The 23,847-nt window shown below is 47.9% G+C and overlaps 1 protein-coding gene across 1 annotated transcript in view; it reads left to right on the forward strand.

The window, feature by feature from the left end:
- Positions 1–23,847, forward strand: part of TAOK1 (TAO kinase 1) — a 95,221-nt gene that overhangs the window by 42,282 nt on the left and 29,092 nt on the right. The window contains 7 exon segments of the mRNA XM_087924155.1: positions 4,301–4,548; positions 11,586–11,657; positions 13,192–13,293; positions 15,275–15,320; positions 17,523–17,619; positions 19,626–19,739; positions 21,663–21,754. Coding sequence (XP_087780281.1) covers positions 4,417–4,548; positions 11,586–11,657; positions 13,192–13,293; positions 15,275–15,320; positions 17,523–17,619; positions 19,626–19,739; positions 21,663–21,754 — 655 coding nt within the window. The 5' untranslated portion in view covers positions 4,301–4,416.

Below are 23,847 nucleotides of genomic sequence, written 5' to 3' on the forward strand. Positions count from 1 at the left end.
GAAGGAAGAAGCGGAAAGAAGCAGCCCAGTGGCCAGGCCAGGCGCATGGGGCGAGTGGGGCAAGTCCCCCGCTCCGCCCTTTTTCCCCTCCCCTCACTACCTCGTGTTGTCCGCAATGCAAGCGGCGCAGCCTTGTGTTCCCACGCAACCTGGATTAATTGCTTTGGGGGTGACATTTCTCTGCGGACCACCAACATTTTCTCACAGACCACCAAGGGTCCCCGGCCCACCGGTTGGCGACCACTGCTCTAATGGAAAATTTAGGGTATGAAGGTACAAGGTGTCCTGGACTTACAACCATTCACTTTCGTGGCCGTTCAAATTTACACTGACACTGACTTACGACCATATTTGACACACAACGACCATTACAGCATCCCCATGATCAAAATGTGGACGCTTGGCCACTGACTTATATTTATGACGGTTTGCAGAGTCAAAATGATTCCCCTTTGGCGAACTTCTGACAAGCAAAGTCCACGGGGAAGCCAGGTTCATTTAGCGACCGCGTGATTAACTTAACGACTGCAGGGATTCCCTTAACCATGGCAAGAAAGGGACAAAACTCACTTCACAACTTTGTTGCTTAGCAGTGGAAATTTTGGGCTCCGTTATGGCCGTAAGTCGAGGAAAACCTGAGAAGACAGCCAGTTCCCATCTGTATAACATTTGGGAAGCCCCGTTGTAAACCTTTTTTTAAAAAAAAATATAAATCGATGTGTTTCTGTTGTTCTTTCTTTGCATAAACTCAAATGTTTGGTTCATCTTGTCCAGCGGGGCCCGTAAGTTGATGGATTTATTTTTGTTCTTTTCCTGAACCAACAAAACGCCCTAGAAAACAAAACAAATTTACAAACTGCAAACAAACCCAGAATAGATCCCAAGAGCAGCGTAACGGGGAGGGAAAGTGGTATTTGGGGAAAGTTAGGTGGTGAAGGAGAAAGTCTCACACACAATCCAAAGGAGGGGGGCGGGAAAAACCATTTTGTCAAATATAAGCAGTCCTCAACTTACAACAGTTCATTTAATGTCAAAGGTGACTTACCACTTGCCATGCCACTGGTGGAGACGGACTCTGAGGGAGAGGAGGAACAGCCGATAGGGAGTGGGAATGTGGCTCCGGAGGTGGTGGAGGAGGCTGGGGAAGGGCAGAGGCCGGCTGGGCAGTCAGAGGAGGACCCAGGCCCATCCCCTCTCCATCCTAGGGCACACAGGGAGGAGAAAATAAGGGAGAAACGTGAATGGCTGGTCTACGGGGGAGGAAAGGGCCCTGATCCCCTTCATGGGCTGCAGCTGTGACAACTGGATAAGAGGACGGACCTGCGTACTGGCGAACGCTGGAAACAAAGCCTGTTTTATTTTGGTCTGAAGTTATCTTGGTTGGCGTCCTTCCAACGGACTGTGCCTTGTTATCTCCTTGAATTTGGCAAATACTTTTCCTGTTCCGTTGTGGAAATTCCTTCATAGTAGTTTGTTTTGGTTTTTTAATTTCACCTCTTATCTGCTCGTTAAATTCGGACTGTATTGTTTTCTTTTGAAGACTATTTTTAAGTACGTTTTATCTCCAACTGAGCATCATTGAACAGTGAGGCCAAGTTGGGAGCATTAAAGGACATTTATTTACGTTTTGGATTTTATTACGTTTGTACCCTACCCCGGGTCATTGCACCACTATTTTGCACAAGTACGACTGTTGCAGCCTCTCCATGTTCACGGGATCAAAATTAAAAGGCTTGGCAACTGGATGTACTTAGGCCAGTTGCAGCATCCTTGAGGACACGTGGTCCCCTTTTGCAGCCTTCTGACAAGCAAAGTCAGATACACTTAACGACCGTGTTGCTAACGTTAACCGTGGTGATTCACTTAACAACTGTGGCAAAAAGGTCATAAAATGGGACCAAACTCGCCGAACAAATGTCTCCCTGAGCAACCTAAATTTTGGGCTCCGTTGTGGTTGTAAGTCGAGGATTTGCTGTATTTTTTATGGGCAAAAATCTCGCAGGGGAAAAAAATGACAGAGGAAGCTACGAAATGTCAGAACAAACACAGTCCTCAATTTACAACACTTACTGACCGTCATAGTCACTGAAAAAAAAAGACTTATGGCCATTTTTCCCAGCAGTCACGTGGTCCAAATTCAGATGCTTAGCAACTTGACTCATACTTACGACCATTGCTGTGTCCCAAGGGGTGTGTGTGTGTGATTTCCCCCTCTTTTCACCTCCGGACAAGCAAAGTCAGTGGTCCATTTAACAACCAAGCGGTGATTCACCTAACAAGCACTGCATGGAAAGTGGTTAAAATGGGCAAATCTCACTGAAGAAATTTCTCAGGCCCGACGTGCATGTTGGGGGCTCGATTGTCCAAATTGAGAAAAACGTCAGTTTACTCTTGCGTTGTTTTTCCAGCTCTCTGCTGTCCTCTGAGCATTTTCCCACATGTTTACGTACGGGCGACTCGGAGAAGGATGCTGTTTAGTTTTCCATTGTTTTGTGATAACAAAGCCTCCTGGTTGCGGGCATGAATCAAGGCATCCATTTCGAGACCTTAGGGAAAATACCTCCCCGAACTAGCCACGGCTTAGCCGTGTTTTCCCAGCCTAGGGACTTGCAGGAGGCTGCTCCGACTAAGTTGCTTAAGAGATTTAACAAAGTTGGAAGGGACCTTGTAGGTCATCCAGTCCAACCCCCCCTGCCCAAGCAGAAGACCCTACACCATTTCTGACACATGACCGTCCAGTCTCTTCTTGAAAGCTTCCAGGGATGAAGCTCCCACAACTTCTGAATAACAGAATAATAACAGATTAACAGAGGTTGGAAGGGACCTTGTAGGTCATCCAGTCCAACCCACCCCAGCAGGAGACCCTACACCATTTCTGACACATGACTGTCCAGTCTCTTCTTGAAAGTCTTAAGTGATGAAGCTCCCACAACTTCTGAAGGCAACTTCTGTTCCATGGGTTGATTGTCCTCCCTGTCAGAAAGTTTCTCCTTATTTCCAGGTTGAATCTCTCCTGGTTCAGTTTCCATCCATTATTATTCCTTGTCTGGCCTTCAGGTGCCTTGGAGAATAGCTTGACCCCCTCCTCCTCCTCTCTGGGGCAGCCCCTCAAATATTGGAAGATGCTCTCCTGTCTCCCCTGGTCCTTCTCTTCCCTAGACTAGCCAGGCCCAGTTCCTGCAACCGTTCGTTGTATGTTTGAGCCTCCAGTCCCTTCATCATCCTGGTTGCTCTTCTCTGCACTTTTTCTAGAGTCTCAACATCTGTTTTATAATGTGGTGACCAAAACTGGATGCAGTACTCTAGATGTGGCCTTACTAAGGCTTTGTAGAGTGGTATTAGGACCTCCCTTGACCTCGATTGTATCCCTCTGTTAATACAACTTAGGATTGCATTGGCTTTTTGGGCTGCCGCCGCACACAACTGACTCCTGTTTAGCTGGTTGTCCACTAAGACTCCAAGACCCCTTATTGCAGGTTATTACAGGTAGTCCTCGACGTACGACCACAGTCGAGCTCAACATTTCCATTGCTAAGGGAGACATTTGTTAAGTGAGTTTGGTCCTGTTTTACGACCTCCCTTGCCCCCGTTGTTAAGTGAATTGCTGCAGTTGTAAAATGGTTGTTAAGTTGGTTTCCCCATTAACTTTGCTTCTCAGACGGGCACAAAATCCGATCACACGACCCAAAGGAAACCACAACCATTATAAATGCCAGTCCCTCTCTCTCGCAGCCCAGCCCACCTCGCAGGGTGGTTGTTGTTGTGGAGGAAAAGAGGAGGAGGAGGAGGAGGAGGAGGAAGGAGCATTGTGCAGGTTCACCCCCTCGATCTTCTAATGAGTAAAATAAATACTGTGTTTCTCATATAATAAGGCCGGGTCTTTCTTTTTTTTTTTTTTGAGTCCCCCAAAAATGGCTAGGCCATCTTTTGGGGGGGTGACTTAATTCCCCCCCCCACTGCATCTTTGGGTGAGGGGGCGGCGACGGCTTGGATGTTGACCTCGGCGTTGGCTGGGCCCTTCGTATCGGGGTCAACGCAGGCAGCACCATATCCGGGTGTGCAACAAAAGTACTTCCTAACGGCAACCCCCCCCCGCCATTCTCCCCCCATTTCGCATGTTTTAATATAGGCCTTAATTTGGGGGGAGGGGCTTAATTTCATTTCATGCCTATCAAACATGCTGGGACTTCCTCTTGGGGGAGGCGGTATTGTTGGAGAAACGGGGTAATAGAATTGAACCGGCGGGGATCTTTCTTTGGCTTCCGTAACCTTCTTCTCTTTTCTCTCGCCCCCCTTGCAGTGACTCATGTGAACGACGCTTCCTGCACCCAGATGAGCCCCCCAGGGCTGACGGGGCATTTTCGGCCCAGATAGCCGGTGGGCTCCCACCCACACCCGCCCCCCCCGCCCATCAGAATGCCGTCCACCAGCCGAGCGGGCAGCCTGAAGGACCCGGAGATCGCCGAGCTGTTTTACAAAGAAGATCCGGAGAAGCTCTTCACTGACCTCCGGGAGATCGGCCATGGAAGCTTTGGAGCCGTTTATTTTGTAAGAAGTCTGTGGGTTTTTTTTTGGGGGGGGAGGAGAGTCCTTGCAAGGGCACATGGGAAAGGGGAGGGGCACCTCCAGGTTATCCCCGGACGTACGACCCCCGCTGAGCCCAACATTCCTGTTTGCCAAACAAGATCAAGTTGAGTGCCATCCATTTTTGCAACCTTATTCGGCACGGTTGTTAAGTGGATCACTGCAGTCGTTAAGGGAATCGCATGGTCATTAAGCTAATCCGCCCTTTCCCCTTTGATTACGTCACTTGTGCCTGGTTTTACCGCCTTTGGTTGCCATGGTTGTTAAGTGGATCCCTGCATTTGTTAAGCGAATCGCGCGGTCATTAAGCTTTCAACTTGCTCTGGTCTCTGATCGTTGACTGTGATAAAACATTCTATCTACCTACCCATGTACCTACCTACTGTGTTTCCCCGAAAATACGACCTACCCCGAAAGTAAGTCCTAGCTGGATTTTTTTACACATGCGCCCAATATAAGCCCTACCTCCAGAATAAGCCCTAATTAAGATCCCGCCCACTCCGGAGCGGACGGGGAAAAATTAAGCTCGGGTGGAGATGGGAGGGAGGTGGAGCTGCCCTACTACTTACCTTCGGACAGGTGTAGCCAGGCCTTGCACACCTCGACACCTGCCTTGCCGGCCCTTTTCTTCTGCAGCCGGCAAGTCTTTCCTGAAGGCCTTCAGATAACAAAGTTCTGGATCAATCCAGAGCTCTATTATTGGCTGCGGAGGCCTTCAGGAAAGCCTTGCCGGCCTTGCCAGCTGCAGAAGAAGTTCCTGAAGGCCTCTGACAGCGAAAAGGAGGGCAGGGGTGATGGTGCACGCAAGTGAGGTGAGTGAGTGGGTGACATCCCTTCCACCACCACCCCTGAAAATAAGACCTGGTGCCTTTTTGGTGGCCAAAAAATATAAGACAGGGCCTTATTTGGGGGGAAACACAGTGCCTTCCTGTCTGTCTGTCTGTCTGTCTGTCTGTCTGTGTGTCTGTCTATATCTATCTATCTATCTATCTATCTATCTATCTATCTATCTATCTATCTATCTATCTATCTTTATCCATCCATATCTATCCACCAGTATGTGTCTGTCTGTCTGTCCATCTATCTACGATGTCTGTCTATTTGTCTGTCTGTCTGTCTCCGTCCATCCATATCTATCTACAGTGTGTCTGACCTGCCTGCCTGCCTGCCTGCCTGCCTGCCTGCCTGCCTGCCTGCCTGCCTGCCTGCCTGCCTGCCTGCCTGCCTGCCTGCCTGCCTGCCTGCCTATCATTCTGTCTATCTATCTATCTATCTATCTATCTATCTATCTATCTATCTATCTATCTATCTATCTATCTATCTATCTATCTATCTGATAGGTAACCATCTAAACCAGGGATATCCAACCTTGGCAGCTTTAAGACCTCTGTGGACTTCAACTCCCAGAATTCCCCAGCCAGCATTGCGGGAGTTGAAGTCCATAAATTGTGTTAAATCTTTTGCCTTCTCCTTCGATCAGAGGTGGCCAACCGAGGCCTTTTGAAGGCCTGCGGTTCATGCTGGCCGGAGCATTCTGGGAGTTGAAGTCCACGGGTCTTAAAGCTGCCAAGGTCGGACACCCTTGGCATAGATCAGAGGCCTCCAAAGTTGGCAACTGTTAAGACTTGTGGACTTCAACTCCCAGAATTCCCCAGCCAGCCAGCCTTCTGGGAGTTGAAATCCACCAGTCTTAACAGTTGGCAAGTTTGGGGACTCCTGGCGTAGATGAAGGCAGCCAACTCAGGCCACGGAGTGTTAACAACAACGGGAATCAAGAGAAGGGATTCCTGGTGATCCACTTCCCACAGATCCACCTCCAAAACCCAACTTTCCTTGGCTGCTGACGTGCTTCAGATGGCAAGCTAGCCATTCAAGGCTCTTGGTACTTGGCTCCAGGGTCCTCTCCCCCAAAGGGGGAGGGGAACGTTCTCCTCGAACAATAGCCGAACCTAACAAAAGCACGTTATTGTGCGCTTGGAAACCCACATACTGACTTCCATTGTCAGGGCGGCACGGTGGAAGGCAGCTGGAAGTCGTGCGATTTCCTGCTAACGTCACGCAACTGCCGACCGTCGACACAGGACGAGGGTCTGGGGAAGGCAGCGCCAGCTCCTGGTGGCACCAGTGGGATTGTGGGCAGGGTGGCAGGTTGAGAGAAAGCCGGAGGCCTCACCTGGATTGTGGGCAGACAGGGTGGCAGGTTGAGAGAAGGCAAGAGGCCTCACCTGGGTTGTGGACAGGGTGGCAGGTTGAGAGAAGGCCAGAGGCCTCACCTGGATTGTGGACAGGGTGGCAGGTTGAAGAAGGCCGGAGGCCTCACCTGGATTGTGGACAGGGTGGCAGGTTGAGAGAAGGTCAGAGGCCTCACCTGGATTGTGGACAGGGTGGCAGGTTGAGAGAAGGCCAGAGGCCTCACCTGGATTGTGGGCAGACAGGGTGGCAGGTTGAGAGAAGGCCAGAGTTCTCACCTGGATTGTGGAGAGGGTGGCAGGTTGAGAGAAGGCCAGAGGCCTCACCTGGATTGTGGGCAGACAGGGTGGCAGGTTGAGAGAAGGCCAGAGTTCTCACCTGGATTGTGGACAGGGTGGCAGGTTGAGAGAAGGCCAGAGGCCTCACCTGGATGTGGAGAGGGTGGCAGGTTGAGAGAAGGTCAGAGGCCTCACCTGGATTGTGGACAGGGTGGCAGGTTGAGAGAGGCCAGAGGCCTCACCTGGATTATGGGCAGACAGGGTGGCAGGTTGAGAGAAGGCCAGAGTTCTCACCTGGATTGTGGACAGGGTGGCAGGTTGAGAGAAGGCCAGAGGCCTCACCTGGATTTGGGCAGACAGGGTGGCAGGTTGAGAGAAGGCCAGAGTTCTCACCTGGATTGTGGACAGGGTGGCAGGTTGAGAGAAGGCCAGAGGCCTCACCTGGATTGTGGAGAGGTGGCAGGTTGAGAGAAGGTCAGAGGCCTCACCTGGATTGTGGACAGGGTGGCAGGTTGAGAGAAGGCCAGAGGCCTCACCTGGATTAATGGGCAGACAGGGTGGCAGGTTGAGAGAAGGCCAGAGTTCTCACCTGGATTGTGGACAGGGTGGCAGGTTGAGAGAAGGCCAGAGGCCTCACCTGGATTGTGGGCAGACAGGGTGGCAGGCTGAGAGAAGGTCAGAGGCCTCACCTGGATTGTGGACAGGGTGGAAGATTGAGAGAAGAGACCTTGGAGGTCTTCTAGTCCAGGATTTTGGGGGCGGAGGGTCTTCCTTTAGGAGCCCCCCTTTGAAGTGTAAGCTTTTGTAGAGGAGAAAGAACTGAAAATCTTCCTTGGGTTTCGTTCCAAGCAACACCCCATCAGATGCGTCGTTCAGTCTTTACCGTCATGACCTCCAGGTGCAGAACTTGCAGCCACGGTCAGTAGAGTTGCAGGCCACCCTTTTTAGGGGGCTTAAGTGGGACCTCATAATTGCTCAAAGGCAGAAGGTGCCAACGGTAAAGATGACCAAGAGAAGGGAAGATGTGTAGCTCAGGGTTGAGCTGTGGGGTCCTTAGTGCTCTCTGAGCTGGGTGATCTTATTGCAGATGTTTTATGACCCAACTAGGGGACATCATCAGTGCTAGGAGGGAGGAGGGTTTGTGGAGAGGAGGAGGAGGAGGAGAATTGTGCTCTCTGAGCTTGGTGGTTTTATTGCAGATGTTTCACGACCCAACTAGGTAACATCATCAGTGCTAAAAAGGGAAGGGGTTTGTAGAGAAGAGGAGGTCTGTGGGGTCCTTGGTGCTCTCTGAGCTGTGTGGTTTTCTTGCAGACGTTTCATGACCCAACTAGGTAACATCAGCAGGGCTGGAAGGGAGGGAGGGAGGGAGGGAAGGAAGGAAGGAAGGAAGGGAAGGGAAGGAAGGAAGAAGAGGAAGATAGCTGGGTTCTTGGTGCTCTCTGAGCTGTGTGGTTTTATTGCAGGCGTTTCATGACCCAACTAGGTAACATCAGCAGGGCTGGAAGGAAGGAAGAAAGGAAAGGAAAGGAAAGGAAAGGAAGATAGCTGGGTTCTTGGTGCTCTCTGAGCTGTGTGGTTTTCTTGCAGATGTTTCACCACCCAACTAGGGAACACCATCAGTGCAGTGTAAGGGCTGCATCGGGTAAGGGGGCTAGTAGCCCCCCCAGTGCCCAAGAGAACCATTTTCTGAGCCTAGTTTTAGAGTCTTTGAGATTATCCAACAGCCAAGCAGCTGTTAACAGGGAAGAAAAAGGCAGGAGTTTAAACTGGTGTTGTGATTAAAGCCAGGTTCTGTTTTGCAGGGTGGATTTTGATCTCCCCAGGTGGCTTCGAGGGGGCTTCTGCCCATTGCCAGGGAGAGGGGCGGGGCGGGGCGGCTTAGCATCCGCCGATCTTCTTGGTGTGGCTCTTGCCCACAGCTCGGACTGCCCAGCCTCCGCCCTGCCCTTGCCAGCTCCTGGGGCTCTGCAGCTCAGAGGAGCGATGAGGCAGATCGGATGAAAGGGCTGCATTGAAGGCTTAGAAAGCAAGGAGCTCTTCTTTCTCTCCACCACACACACACACACACACACACACACACACACACACACACCCCTCCCCACCAACCCATGTGTGATCTTCCCTAGCTATTACATCATGTTGGCGCTGCAACTCAGCCTGTCTGCACTCTGCCAATGCTGCGGTTCCTGGTGCCCGGCCTGCGTTAAGAATATCTTCTTCCCTTTTTGCTCGCGGCTGGGGCCTGGCCAAGCCCTTTTTTCCATCGGCCCTCTGGAGTTGCGAGCTTCTTTGGCGGGACTCTTGGCTCAGAAGTCCTGCTTTGAACAGGCCTTATAGCATCATCCAAGGGGGGGACTCGGTGGCTAAGGCGCCGAGCTTGTCGGTTAGAAAGGCTGGTCGGTTGGCGGTTCGAATCCCTAGCGCCGCGTAACGGAGTGAGCTCCCATTACCTGTCCCAGAAAGGATAGAAAAATGCAAGGAGAAAAATAGGGATCCCTTTTGGTGGGAAGGTAACAGCGTTCCATGCGCCTTCCGAGGCGGTTTAGTCCTGCCGGCCACATCACCACGGAGACGTCTTCGGACAGCGCTGGCTCTTCGGCTTTGCAACGGAGATGAGCACCGCCCCCCTAGAGCCGGAAACAACTGGGCACAGATGTGCGAGGGGAACCTTTATCTTTACCTTAGCATCATTTAAAAAAGAAAAAAAAAAGCCACCCATCCACTCCCCAGTTGGCCTCTGGCAACATATTGTGTAGCACAGATTTAATTGCCACAATATTCGTTGCTCCTCTTAGACACGGGGAGACGTGAAGATCTGTAGCAACCCAGTGGCTGGCTGGCTGGCTGGCTGGCTGGCTGGCTGGCTGGCTGGCTGGCTATAAATCAATCAATCAATCAATCAATCAATCAATCAATCAATCAATAAATAAACAAACAAACAAACAAACAAATAAATAAAGGAACAGTAGAACTGGGGGTGGCATTAAAAGAGCAATCAGCCTAGAATCCTTACATAGCCACAAGCGAGCCACGTCCAGCCCCCCTCTACAATTCTGTCCAGAAGATTCCTTGCGCTTAAGGCATTTATATAATAATAAGAATAATAATAATAATAATAAGAAGAAGAAGAAGAAGAAGAAGAAGAAGAAGAAGAAGAAGAAGAAGAAGAAGAAGAAGAGGAAAGGAGGAGGGGGGAGGAGGAAGAAGAAGGAAGAGAGGGAGGGAAAGACGAAGAAGATGAAGAAGAAGAAGAAGAAGAGGAAGAAGAAGAAGAAGAAGAGGAAAGGAGGAGGGGGAGGAGAAAGAGGAGGAGGAGGAGGAAGAAGAAGGAAGAGAGGGAGGGAAAGACGAAGAAGATGAAGAAGAAGGAGGAGGAGGAGGAGGAGGGAAAGAAGGGAGGAGGAGGAGGAGAAACTTAATTGACAAGGAAAGAAGGAGAATGGGAAAGAGGAAAAGATGAGGAAAACGAGAAAGGGTAAAAAGGAAGAGAGGAAGGGAAAGGGAAAAAGATGACACACTTTTCATAACAATAACAAACCGACTTGGAAGGGACCTCGGAGGTCTTCTAGTCCAGCCCCCTGCCTGAGCAGGAGACACTGTACCATTCTGGACAAAAGGTTGTCCAGTCTGTTCTTCAAAACCTCCAGGGATGGAACACCCAGGGTGGCCAGCTGTTCCACTGGTTAATTGTCCTCACTGTTAAGAAGTTTCTCCTTAATCCCAGGTTGCTTTTGATGAGTTTCCAACCACTGCTATCCCTGTCTTGTCTTCTGGTGCTTTGGAGAATGGGTTGACCCCACTGTTCTTTTGGGCAGCCCATCAGATACTGGAAGTCTGCTATCCTGTCGCTCCTGGCCCTTCTCTTTATTAGACTAACAGAAGAACAGCATTGGAGGGGGGACCTCAGAGGTCTTCTAGTCCAAACCCTTGCTCAAGCAGGAGGTCCTCTTTCAGACAAATGGCTGTCCAATCTCTTCTTCTGTATTACTGCCACTCTTAATCTTCTCATCACTCCGTATCGCCCATCTCCTCCCACTTGTGACTGTGTGACTGTAACTTTGTCGCTCGTATCCTTACGATTTATATGGACTGTTTCCTGGTATGATTTGATCCCTTATTATTTGTACCCTATGACTATTATTAAGTGTTGCACCTGATGATTCTCGACGAATGTCTCTTTTCTTTTTATGTACCCTGAGAGCATTTGCACCAAAAACAAATTCCTTGTGTGTCCAATCGCGCTTGGCCAATAAAAAGAATTCATTCGTCCATTCCTTCATTCTTGAAAACCTCCAGCGATGGCGCAGTCACAACTTCTGGTGGCCAGCAGTTCCACTGGTTGATTGTCCTCATTGTTAGAAAGTTTCTCCTTCGTTCCAGGTTGCTTCTCTCCTTGATGAGTTTCCATCCGTTGCTTCTTCTCCCGCCTTCTGGGGCTTTGGAGAATAAACTGACCTCGTCGTCTTTGCGGCAACGCCTTAGATATTGATATCAAAAGGTACCAAACATTTTGTGTTTTTGGTCTTGCAGGCACGGGATGTGCGCACCAACGAAGTGGTGGCCATCAAGAAAATGTCTTACAGTGGGAAGCAATCAAACGAGGTAAGTGACCCGCCCCTCTGTGGTGCCCAGAATCCTCTGACCCGTTGGCGGGTTCGAATCCTGCCTGCACTGAGAAAAGAAACCAGCAAGCCAGAAGACTTAAGGGAATGGGAAATGTGAGCAGCACATGAGAAGGTTGGGGAATCAAACTCCAGAAGATGGCAAGGAGGACGTTGTGATACCGAAAGCTACGAGAGCTTTAATATGTAGAGGAGAATTCTGGGAAAGATTGAGATATGGCGGGAAAGGTTATTTCTTTTAGCAGTAGCCCGCGTTTTCCACCAATCCGAACCCTTAAGAAAACCTGTTTCTTTAAATTATGTCGGTGGTCTTTAAAATTACTTTTAAACATACAACTTCAACCATGAGTACTAGATAGAGAGAGGGAGGGAGGGAGGGAGGGAGGGAGGGAGGGAAGGAAGGAAGGAAGGAAGGAAGGAAGGAAGGAAGGAAGGAAGGAAGGAAGGAAGGAAGGAAAAGGAAGGAAGGAAGAAGGAAGAAGGAAGGAAATATGATGAGATAGATGGATGGATGAGAGATGATCGGTGATAGATGATATAGGTCAGGGGTGTCAAACTCAACGGCTCATGGGCCAGATGTGTCAGGCACTGGCCATGCCCACCCCTGGTTTAGCAAAGGGGAAATTGCTACATCTCACGTGACAACGTGTATGATGATGGGAGGGTGGGTGGGTAAACAGACAGACACAGTGACGGATGGAAGGGAGGGAGGGAGGGAGGGAGGGAAGGAAGGAAGGGAAGGAGGAAGGAAGGAAAGGAAGAAGGAAGGAAAGAGTAAAGGGAGGGAGGAAGGAAGGAAAGGAAAGGAAAGGAAGGAAGGAAGGAAAGGAAGAAGGAAGGAAGGAAGGAAGGAAGGAAGGAAGGAAGGAAGGAAGGAAGGAAGGAAGGAACTGACTATTGCATGAACCTGCAGTTGCCATCACTCTGCCACCACTAGAAATGAACAAAAGAAAGAAAGAGAGAGAGAGAGAGAGAGAGAAAGAAAGAAAGAAAGAAAGAAAGAAAGAGAAAAAGGGGAGAGATGGAGAGAGAGAGAGAAAGAAAAGAAAGAAAAAGAAAGGTTTCTCTTTTGTTCAGACTTGCCAGCAGAATGAAATTAGGCATTTTCTGAATGTTTGACCCACCCAGCGCCAAAAAATTTGCCATTACTGATCTAACACTTGGTTTGCAGTTTTGTCAGAAATAAATATATGTTTATAATATATATAAGAATATATAGATATAAATATATAGAAACAAAATCGAGAGATTAACGTCTTGGCCAAACCAAGCAATGCAGAAGGCAAGTTTACATTTGGAAATAAGCAATCCTGTAGACATATGGCTGAAGAAAAGTCCTTCCTTTCTGCACACCAATTTATTATTTTATCGCTGGTAACAGCCCTACCGTTTTGGGCCGAGAATGAATTTGTCCTTGGTTGCCCACGTGCCCCGTTTCCTTTATTAGATCACCTGGCTCTTTCTTCCTTTTAAAGTTTTACTTCCCTCTTACAAAGCCTTTTTCTCTTCTCCAGAAATGGCAGGATATCATTAAGGAAGTGAAGTTCCTCCAACGGATTAAACATCCAAACAGTATAGAGTACAAAGGCTGCTACCTGCGGGATCACACAGCATGGGTAAGCCAATATTTGTTTTACGCATTTCGTTTTATTAGTATCCCACTTTTATTGTTTTTATAAACAACTCGAGGCAGCGAACGTACCTGAGGCGCTTTTCTCCTCCCCACAACAACGACCCTGAGAGGTTAGGTTGGGCTGAGAGAGAGGGATCGGGCTAAAGTCACCCAGCTGGTTTCCGTGCCTAAGAGAGCACTAGAATGTACTGTCTCCTGATGATTGGGCCAAAGATACCCAGCCAGCTTTCATGGCTAAGGCGGCGCTAGAACTCACCATCTCCTGGGGATTTGGCTCAAAGTCATCCAATTAGCTTTTGTGTCTAAGACGGGACTAGAACTCACCATCTCCTGGTGATTGGCTCAAAGTCATCCAATTAGCTTTCCTACCTAAGGCGGGACTAGAACTCACCGTCTCCTAGTGATTGGCTCAAAGTCATCCAATTAGCTTTTGTGTCTAAGACGGGACTAGAACTCACCATCTCCTGGTGATTGGCTCAAAGTCATCCAATTAGCTTTCCTACCTAAGGCGGGACTAGAACTCACCGTCTCCTAGTGATTGGCTCAAAGTCATCCAATTAGCTTTCCTACCTAAGGCGGACTAGAACTCACCGTCTCCTAGTGATTGGCTCAAAGTCATCCAATTAGCTTTTGTGTCTAAGACGGGACTAGAACTCACCATCTCCTGGTGATTGGCTCAAAGTCATCCAATTAGCTTTCCTACCTAAGGCGGGACTAGAACTCACCGTCTCCTGGTGATTGGCTCAAAGTCATCCAATTAGCTTTCATGCCTAAGGCGGGACTAGAACTCACCGTCTCCTGGTGATTGGCTCAAAGTCATCCAATTAGCTTTCCTACCTAAGGCGGGACTAGAACTCACCGTCTCCTAGTGATTGGCTCAAAGTCATCCAATTAGCTTTCCTACCTAAGGAGGGACTAGAACTCACCGTCTCCTGGTGATTGGCTCAAAGTCATCCAATTAGCTTTTGTGTCTAAGACAGGACTAGAACTCCCAGTCTCCTGGTGATTGGCCCAAAGTCACCCAGCTGGCTTTCCTGCCTAAGATGGAACTAGAATTCACTCTCTCCTGGGGATTGATCCAAAGTCACCCACCTGACTTTCATGCTAAGACGGGACTAGAACTCACCCTCTCCTGGCGATTGGCCCAAAGACACCCAGCTGGAGTTCTAGTCCCATGTGAGGCATGAAAACTAGCTGGGGGACTCTGGATCAATCACTCTCTCAGCCCAACCCGCCTCACAGGATTGTTGTAGAGAAAATAGGAGGAGGGATGTTCACCACCTTGAATTGTTTATAAAAATAATGGATGCGAATCAAACTGAAAACAAACAAAAATGAACGTGAGAATCCTGGATGTAGAGGAACTGCACTGGTATCGAGAGCAACCTGGTGAAAATGAAAGGCAGTTGCTGCGTCGGAAACTTTAATCAAAATCTTTCTTTCTTCGCCACCCGTACTGCCTTCTTAACAACTCTTCACAAGAAAACTCTTGCACTCTTCCGTACACAATAGAATTCCCTACGCTATCTAGGCTCGAAATTCTTGGTTTGGATAACCTGGAACTGCGTCGCTTGTGGTGGGACCAAGGGATTGCATACAAAATTGTACGTACTAATGTTTTACGTGTAAATGCCTTTTTCTGTTTTAATCTCAATACTGCGTGCGCAAACAACTGCTTTAAACTCAAGGCAAACGGTTCTAAACTTGACTGTAAAAAATACGATTTTTGCAATAGAGCTGTTAACGTCTGGAATGCTCTCCCTCATGCAGTTGTCTCAGCTACACATTTTCAGTTTTAGCCACAAATGGACTTCTCAACTGCATATTTAAGAAGTCCATAAAGGGGCGTGCGTAAGTGCATCTAACATGCCTGTCGTCCCTGCCACTTTATTTTTATTCGTGCTTTAGTTTTTGTTTGATAAATTATAAATAAATACATTCATTTTCCTTTCTCTCTGCTGCAGCTTGTTATGGAATATTGTTTAGGATCAGCTTCAGACTTACTAGAAGGTAAGTCTTTTTCATTTTTTTTAATGAACCCTAATTAATTACAGGAAAAAGTTAGACTTGGACAACGTATTTTCTCAGACTTTAATAATAGTCAGATGTGTCACGTTGTCACGTTTACTTAACAGTGGCTTGTTGAGTACACTGAATTTCTGTCTCTATAAACCATGGTCTGAAAGCCACAGGGACTAAGACATCACAATATATCAAGCAACAAGACATAAACATACTTCAGCTTCAACCACAATAACACACGGGCAAACAATAGGTACAAACTCAAAGTAAACCGCTCCAAACTCGATTGCAGGAAATACGACTTCAGCAATAACAGAGGGGTCAATGCCTGGAATGCTCTACCTGACTCTGTTGTTACTTCTTCAAACCCCCAAAACTTTAACCTTAGACTGTCTGCCGTGGACCTCACCCCATTCCTAAGAGGTCTGTAAGGGGCGTGCATAAGCGCACCAGCGTGCCTACCGTCCCTGTCCTCATGTTCCATTTTTATTAATACTCATTTATTATGTAAATATTTATACCAGTTTATAATTATATGTTTATATGTTATGTCCATACTTATACTGGTTTTCTCATACATGCTTGACAAATTAAATTAAATTAAATTAAATTAAATTAAATTAAATTAAATTGAAAGAAGGAAGGAAGGAAGGAAGGAAGGAAGGAAGGAAGGAAGGAAGGAAAGAAAGAAAGAAAGAAAGAAAGAAAGAAAGAAAGAAAGAAAGAAAGAAAGAAAGAAAGAAAGAAAGAAAGAAAGAACTTGACAGCAGGAAAAGACCCAGAATTACATTATAATGATTGGTGAATTCAGCTAGGTCTTTTTTTTAAAAGAAAACTTTTTTTTGCCCTGCTGCCAGGTATATTTCTAATCTCTTTCATCCCTTAACTATTATTGAAATAATATTTTACCTTTATTTGATATTCCTATTGAAGATTACCTAAACCAGGGGTATCAAACTCACATCGTCCCAGTGGCATCACGTGACGTATTGGGACTTTCCCCCCCTTCGCTAAACCGGGCGGGGGCAGGGCCAGAATGTGACACATCCTGCCTATGGGCTGTGAGTTTGACACCCCTAAGCTAAACTATTTGTTCTGACCTAGACCTTCCCAAGATTGTGAAGCCGACTCCTCATCTCGATAAAACCCCTTTTATTTAGGTTAAAGTGAATTCCTCTCCGACAAAGTCCCAGCAAACAGTCTTTCATGAGATTTCATAACCACAGACCTTTATCAGGCTTGGAGAGTTGCCAGTCCGATATCTTCCAAACACCAAGCTGTAGCAGCAATTAGTTGGCAAGAAGTCAGGAACAGATCTTCACACTAATGAAATGAACTAATTGTCTCCTGCAAGCACCACTCTCCTTTCGCTCCTCTTTATTCCCTCTGGGAGGAGCCGTTCACCGTCCCCCTGTGGCTTTACTCCCAAGTCGGCCCATGTTCCTTAGCTGTTCCCTTCTTCTGGCAGCTCTGTGCATGTGCACACTGGGAACAGGCTCCAGCTGTTCTTCTTCCCCACTGATCTCCAACTCCGAAGGCAGCTGATAACTATTGGATGTCCCCGGCCCCATCTCTGCCTCTTGTTTCTCAGCTGCTCCCTTCTTCTGGCAGCTCTGTGCATGTGCACACTGGGAACAGGCTCCAGCTGTTCTTCTTCCCCACTGATCTCCGACTCCGAAGTCAGCCGATAACTGTTGGATGTCCCTGGCCCCATCTCTGCCTCTTGTTCCTCAGCTGCTCCCTTCTTCCGGCAGCTCTGTGCATGCGTACACTGGGAACAGGCTCCAGCTATTCTTCTTCCCCACTGATCTCTGACTCCAAAGGCAGCTGATAACTGTCGGACAGCCCTGGTCCCATCTCTGCCTCTTGACAGAGCCCTCGTCAACGCCTTCCCCAGACTCCAGGACTGGCCCATGTTCCTATCCAACCTCCTCACTGTCCAAATCTGCCACCAGCTCCGCTGGTCGCTGGCGGGCCACAACACTACCTTTGGTGCCTTGAATTTAGGCTCAGTGTGGCTGAAGGGGAAATCTTTAAACGAGGGTTCATTTTAAGACAGGTGGACTTCAATTCCCAGAAGGCTGGGGAATTCTGGGAGTTGAAGTCCACCCATCTTTAAAAGTTGCCAAGACTGGACGCCCTGTTTTAATGCCACTGCCGCCTTGCTAACAATACCTCTCTTTCCTCCAGTTCATAAAAAGCCGTTGCAAGAAGTGGAAATTGCTGCAATCACCCATGGTGCTCTCCAAGGATTGGCCTACTTGCATTCCCACAACCTGATCCATCGGTGAGTCCTCCCCTGCGTCGCTCTCCTTGCCTCGATCCCTGCTCCAAACGTCCCAACGTAAGCGAAACGTAAGGCCCTACACTTAGGCAAGGCAACAACCCCACAGGCACAAAGTAGGTGAAACCTGACTGCGAAAGGGTGTCCGACTGGACAGTCACTTAAATACGAGCCAAATACGAGCGTGGTGGAAGCCAGTAAAACAAATACAGCCCTTGGCTGTACAAACAGAGGCCTAGAATCAAGAACAAGCGGAGCGTTAATACCGTTTTATAAGGCCTTGGTAAGACCCCGCGTGGAATACTGCATTCAGCTTTGGCCACGATGTTAAAAAAAAAAGGATGTTGAGACTCTGGAAAGAGGGCAGAGAAGAGCAACTAAGAGAATTAGGGGACTGGATGCGAAAACATACGATGGACGGTTGCAGGAATACGGTACGGTTAGTTTAATGAAAAGAAGGACTAGGGGTGACAGGATAGCAGCCTTCCAACATCTCAGGGGCTGCCCCAAAGAAGAGGGAGTCAAGCTATTCTCCAAAGCCCCTGAAGGGTGGAGGAGAAGCAACGGATGGAATCTAACCCAGGAGAGAAGCAACCTGGAATTAAGGAGAAACTCCCTAATACTGAGGACAATGAACCAGTGGAACTGCTGGCCACCAGAAATGGTGGGGGCTCCATCACTGAAGGTTTTTAAGAAGAGACTGGATAGCCACTTCTCTGGAATGGTCTACTAGGGTCTCCTGTTCGAGCAGGGCATTGGACTAGATGACCTCCAAGATCCCTTCAGTTATTCTATGTTCTGTTTGTGGACCTTCTGAGTCAGCTGTTTTCTTGCTCCTCTGTCCTGAGTTTTGGGTTTCAAAGAACAAATGCTGAACTGGCATGGTAGGGCCCGCAGGGAGGGAAAGGGATCTAAGAGAGGCACACCCAGATATAAATAAATTATATTTTACAGAGACAGAATGGAATGTCATCACATTATAAAAAAAGATGTGGAGACTCTGGAAAAAGGGCAGAGAAGAGCAACCAGGAGGATTAGGGGACTGGAGGATAAAACATACGACAGACGGTTGCAGGAACTGGGCCTGGTTAGTCCAGGGAAGAGAAGGACCAGGGGAGACAGGAGAGCAGTCTTCCAATATTTGAGGGAGGGGCTTCCCCAGAGAGGAGGAGGGGGTTAAGCTATTCTCCAAGGCACCTTTGAAGTCCAGACAAGGAACAATGGATGGAAACTGACCCAGGAGAGATTCAACCTAGAAATTAGGAATTTTCTGACAGTGAGAGCAATCCACCGATGGAACAGAAGTTGCCTTCAGAGGCTGTGGGAGCTTCATCCCTGGAGGCTTTCAAGAAGAGACTGGACTCCCATCTGTCAGAAATGGTGTAGGGTCTCCCGCTTGGGCGGGGGAGGTTGGACTAGATGACCTACAAGGTCCCTTCCAACTCTGGTTATCTGTTATCCATTAATTGGGATATTTTTAAAAAGGCTGCATTTTTTCTAGAAATAACTTCCTAGAGGCAAGCTTTAGTTTCTAGAAAGTTGCCCACAGTGCATGTTAATGACAAGTAATTTCCTTTACTAAGCAAGATGATTTTCAATTGAGCTTTGCCCCGTTTTGCGACCTTTCCTGCTGTTAAGTGAATCACTGCAGTTGTTAAAACAAGTTGAACCTGGTTGTTAAGGGAATCCGGCTTTCCCCCACCCAACGACTTTGCTTGTCGGAAGGCCGCAAAAGGGAGGGGGGAATCCCCCCCACCCCCCCGAGACACTGCAACCGTCATAGATACGAGTCAGTTGCCAACCCTCTGAATTCCGATCCTGGGACTGTGGGGGGGATGCAACGGTCATGAGTGTGAAAAACGGTCAGGACTCACTTTTTTTCCCCCAGTGATGTTATAACCTCGAACTTGTCGCTAAGTGAATGGCTGTAAGTCAAGGACTGCCTGTATTCTCTCCCTCCCACCCACCCCTGTGGATAAACCTGTGGCTTGCCTTCCTTTTCTTCGCAGGGACATCAAGGCAGGGAACATTCTACTGACGGAACCCGGGCAGGTGAAGCTGGCTGATTTTGGGTCGGCCTCCATCGCTTCCCCTGCCAATTCGTTTGTGGGGACCCCCTACTGGTAAGCAAGGGGCTTCTCGGGAGTTAAGAGCTCCAGGGTCGGCTGAATCGTTTATTTATTAAAGCGATCGATCGCATCAATTTATCAATTAATTTAAATTATTTACCTACTAAACTATTTCTTTGTAATTTGGATGGATGGATGGATAGATAGATAGATAGATAGATAGATAGATAGATAGATAGATAGATAGATAGATAGACAGACAGAGATAAATGGAGAGAGTGATAGATAGATAGATAGACAGACAGACAGACAGACAGACAGACAGACAGACAGACAGATAGATAGATAGATAGATAGAACAGAGAGAGAGAATTAGAGAGAATGATAGATAGATAGATAGATAGATAGATAGATAGATAGATAGATAGATAGATAGATAGATAGACAGACAGACAGATGTAGATGGATGGGTGGGTGGATGGATGGAGATAGATAGATAGATAGATGTGGATGGGTGGATAGATGGATGGATGTAGATAGATAGATAGATAGATAGATAGATAGATAGATAGATAGATAGATAGATAGATGTGGATGGACGGATGGGTGGATGGATGGAGATAGACAGACAGACAGACAGACAAACAGACAGACAGACAGATAGACAGATAGATAGATAGATATGGGTGGGTGGATGGATATAGATTAGATAGATAGATAGATAGATATGGATGGGTGGAGATAGATAGATAGATAGATAGATAGATAGATAGATAGATAGATAGATAGATATGGATGGGTGGATGGATGGATAGATAGATAGACAGACACAGACAGACAGACAGACACACACACACTCCATTTCAACCGTGCGTCAATTGGGTACATATTCATGTGCTTCCAATTTATAATTAATACTTTCCTTGTCAATATAACACTACAACAACAATCACATTTTCACATGAATAATATCCAGTGTATCTGTTTTACCCTCTTCTCTCATTGCTTTATATATACATCTAATCCATTTTAATTTATTTTATTTTCTAACCATTGGTAAAATAAATCCCATACCATATAATACTCAGATTCTTCTTTTTCTTTAATTTCCAACGTTAACCTATACGTTTCTGCACATTCAAATTTTTTTTTTCAATAACTTTTCCCTTTATTTATCTTGTCGCTTTTCCAATTCTGAGCAAATACAATTCTAGCTGCTGTTAATACATGTACGATTAATTAAAGTCTTTTCTTTACTATAACCTTCAGGTAATGTTGTTTAATCATTTTTTCCAACCGTGCGTACTTACTAAATTTATACGCCACTTGTCTCCCTTTCAAATCCCACCTTCCGCTCACTTGACTTTGGGCAGTTTACAATCTCAAAGTAAAATAAATAAGAATTTGAGTGTTAAAAAACAGGACCCCCCCAACGCAATGTGCGCCGCCCCACCCCCTTACCTGCACTGCGCATGCCTCCCAGCTGATTTTCAGCCCGTTTGAGGCCGTTTTCGTCCTCCCGGAGACTCAAGGGGAAGCCTCTGCCGACTCGGGAGGCCGAAAAACAGGCCCGTTTTCAACACTTCTGGTATTTCCAGCAGGCCCGTTTTTCGGCCTCCGGAGGCCGCAGAGGCTTCTCTCCTGCCTCTGGGAGGGCGAAACAGCCTCAAACGGGCAGAAAACCATCTGGGAGTCGCGCGCATGCACAGCGCAGGGAAGTTTGGGTGGGGCTTGCGTGCCCGCACAAATGGCTCTGCGTGCTACAGGTTCGCCATCACGGCTCTAGACGTCAAGGGGCCTTGGAGGCGCCAAGGCGAAACCAGGCAGAGAGCGAAGCCCCATCCAGATGCCAACTGCCGCCCCTCTGGGAAGACGCCTGCGTAAACGGCACGAGACGCATAAAATATCTCAGTTGAACTCTCCGCTTGTGGCTCTGGCTGTTGGCGCCTAACGTCGTGTCTTCCGTTTGCTTCTTAGGATGGCCCCAGAAGTGATCCTGGCCATGGACGAAGGGCAGTACGACGGTAAAGTTGACGTGTGGTCTCTCGGGATCACCTGCATTGAATTAGGTGAGCCCCCTGCGGGGGTCTTCTTCGATCTCTGCTACCTGCTGCTTCACGGACCAGCCCTCAGCGGGCACCCAGGGATCCACAACCGCTGCGCGCCGTTTAAAAGAGATCATCCATAACTCGAAAAGGAAACAAAAGGGCCCCCCAAAACCCCCCTCCTCACTAGCACCCAACACCCAGATAATCAGAGAACAACACTAAGATTTACACTAGACCCAAGTAACCAAGCTGTAAACAACGCCCCAGTCAAGGAACCACCAACTTAAGACCATCAACTGGTAAACAACGGCCCAATAAGGAGCCACCAAGAACTCTCCCATTGACAATGATAAGGCAAGCCACGTATATAAAGTGAGAGCAAACCCCTCTCCCTGCTGACACTGATGCTGTTACCTAGTTGGGTCATGAAATGTCCACAAGAAATCAAATACACTCAGAAAGGCTAGAGCAGGGGTGTCCAACCTTGGCAACTTTAAGACTTGTGGGCTTCAACTCCCAGAATGGCTGAGGAATTCTGGGAGTTGAAGTCCACAAGTTTAAAGTTGTCAAGGTTGGACACCCCTGGGCTAGAGGATCTCACAGTCGTCATCCTCCTCATCCCTCCCTCCTTCCTTCCTTCTCCTTCCCTTTTTTTTTTGGTTAAAGTGGTATGCAGCCCATCTTTCTCTACCAAGCGCATGTTCAGGTTAAGGTAAAGGTTCCCCTCGCACATGCGTGCTAGTGGTTTCCAGCTCTAGGGTGCATCGCACATCTCCCTTGCAAAGCCGAAGAAGAGCCAGGCGCTGTCCGAAGACGTCTTTGTGATCATGTGGCCGGCAGGACTAAACGCTGCCCAAAGCGCACGGAACGCTGTTCCCTTCCCACCAAAGGGGTCTCTGTTTTTCTATTTACATTCTCTCTCTTTTTTTTTTTTTTTTTTGCATGCTTTCAAACTGCTCGGTTGGCAGAAGCTGGGAGAAGGAACGGGAGCTCACTCAGTTATGCAGCACCAGGGATTCGAATATATATATAAATATAACAGGCAGCGGTGGGATATAAAACATCCGACCTTAAAACAGGGATGTCAAACTCAAGGCCCGTGGTCTGAATCCGGTCTGTGGGATGTTTAAAACTGGCCCGCAGGGCCACCCTGGAAACAGTGAAGGACCTGTGTTAGGGATACACCCTAGCAGAATCCGCACGGTAGGCAGGCAGGCAGGCAAAATATGTGAGATAAACGTTTTTGTAGCTTACACTCAGTAAAACAGATACACCATGCTAGTTAAACAGTTTATTCCAGTAAGAGTTTTAGCATAGTCAAACAGTCCATATATCATTCACTAATTCAGTCCGTCTGGGGATTATTCAGTTGCAAATTCCAGTGTCGAAAAAAAAGAGAGGTCAGTAAACTTATAAATATCAGTCCAGTAATATATCTCCTTGCAGTAGAGATATGAAGAAGACAAACCTCTTTTCTTCCTTTGACGTTCAGCAACTCAGCAGTAGGGAACTCCCAGTTAGCAAACCATCAATCCATCAAACCAGCAATCATCAGGAATCGTCAGCAGGTTCTCTTGCTCCCTCTTATGACGATTTCACAACCGCACCCAAAATTCCATGCTTTGCAGTTTAAAGTGACACACACTTAAACTTACTATCATAGTTTATATATATTATTTTACCCAAACTACGTTAGGTACCCTTGCTATTCCTGACAACCTGTCTGCAGTGCCTCTGCCAGGCCCTCCTGAGCTCCATTTTTGCTGGTGGAGGTTTGCAGGAGGCTGTCCCAGCCGAAAATGAAACTTGGGATCCCATTTTCGCTGGCAGAGTGCTCGGGCCACCATAGGTGCCCGTGACACGAGTGACGTTGAGCCGGCCAGGCCCACCCTGGCCACATCCCCAAGGTCAAACACAACCCTGATGCGCCCTGTTGTGACCCACCAGTGGCTGACGGAGCTGGCAGCTGAGTCAGGCGGTAGCAAGGAGGTTGGGGTGGAACCTGGGCCTTTCCTGAAGGCTGAAGAAGGCTCGGACCAGGGCTCTGCGTCAGAGGCAGAGATGGAGCCAGGGCGGGCCGACAGTCATCAGCTGCCTTCAGGCTCAGACAGCAG

This window comes from Pseudonaja textilis, chromosome 1, assembly GCF_049901715.1.
Source record: "Pseudonaja textilis isolate UNSWEBS1 chromosome 1, rPseTex1.2, whole genome shotgun sequence".
Classification (NCBI taxonomy): Eukaryota; Metazoa; Chordata; class Lepidosauria; order Squamata; family Elapidae; genus Pseudonaja; species Pseudonaja textilis.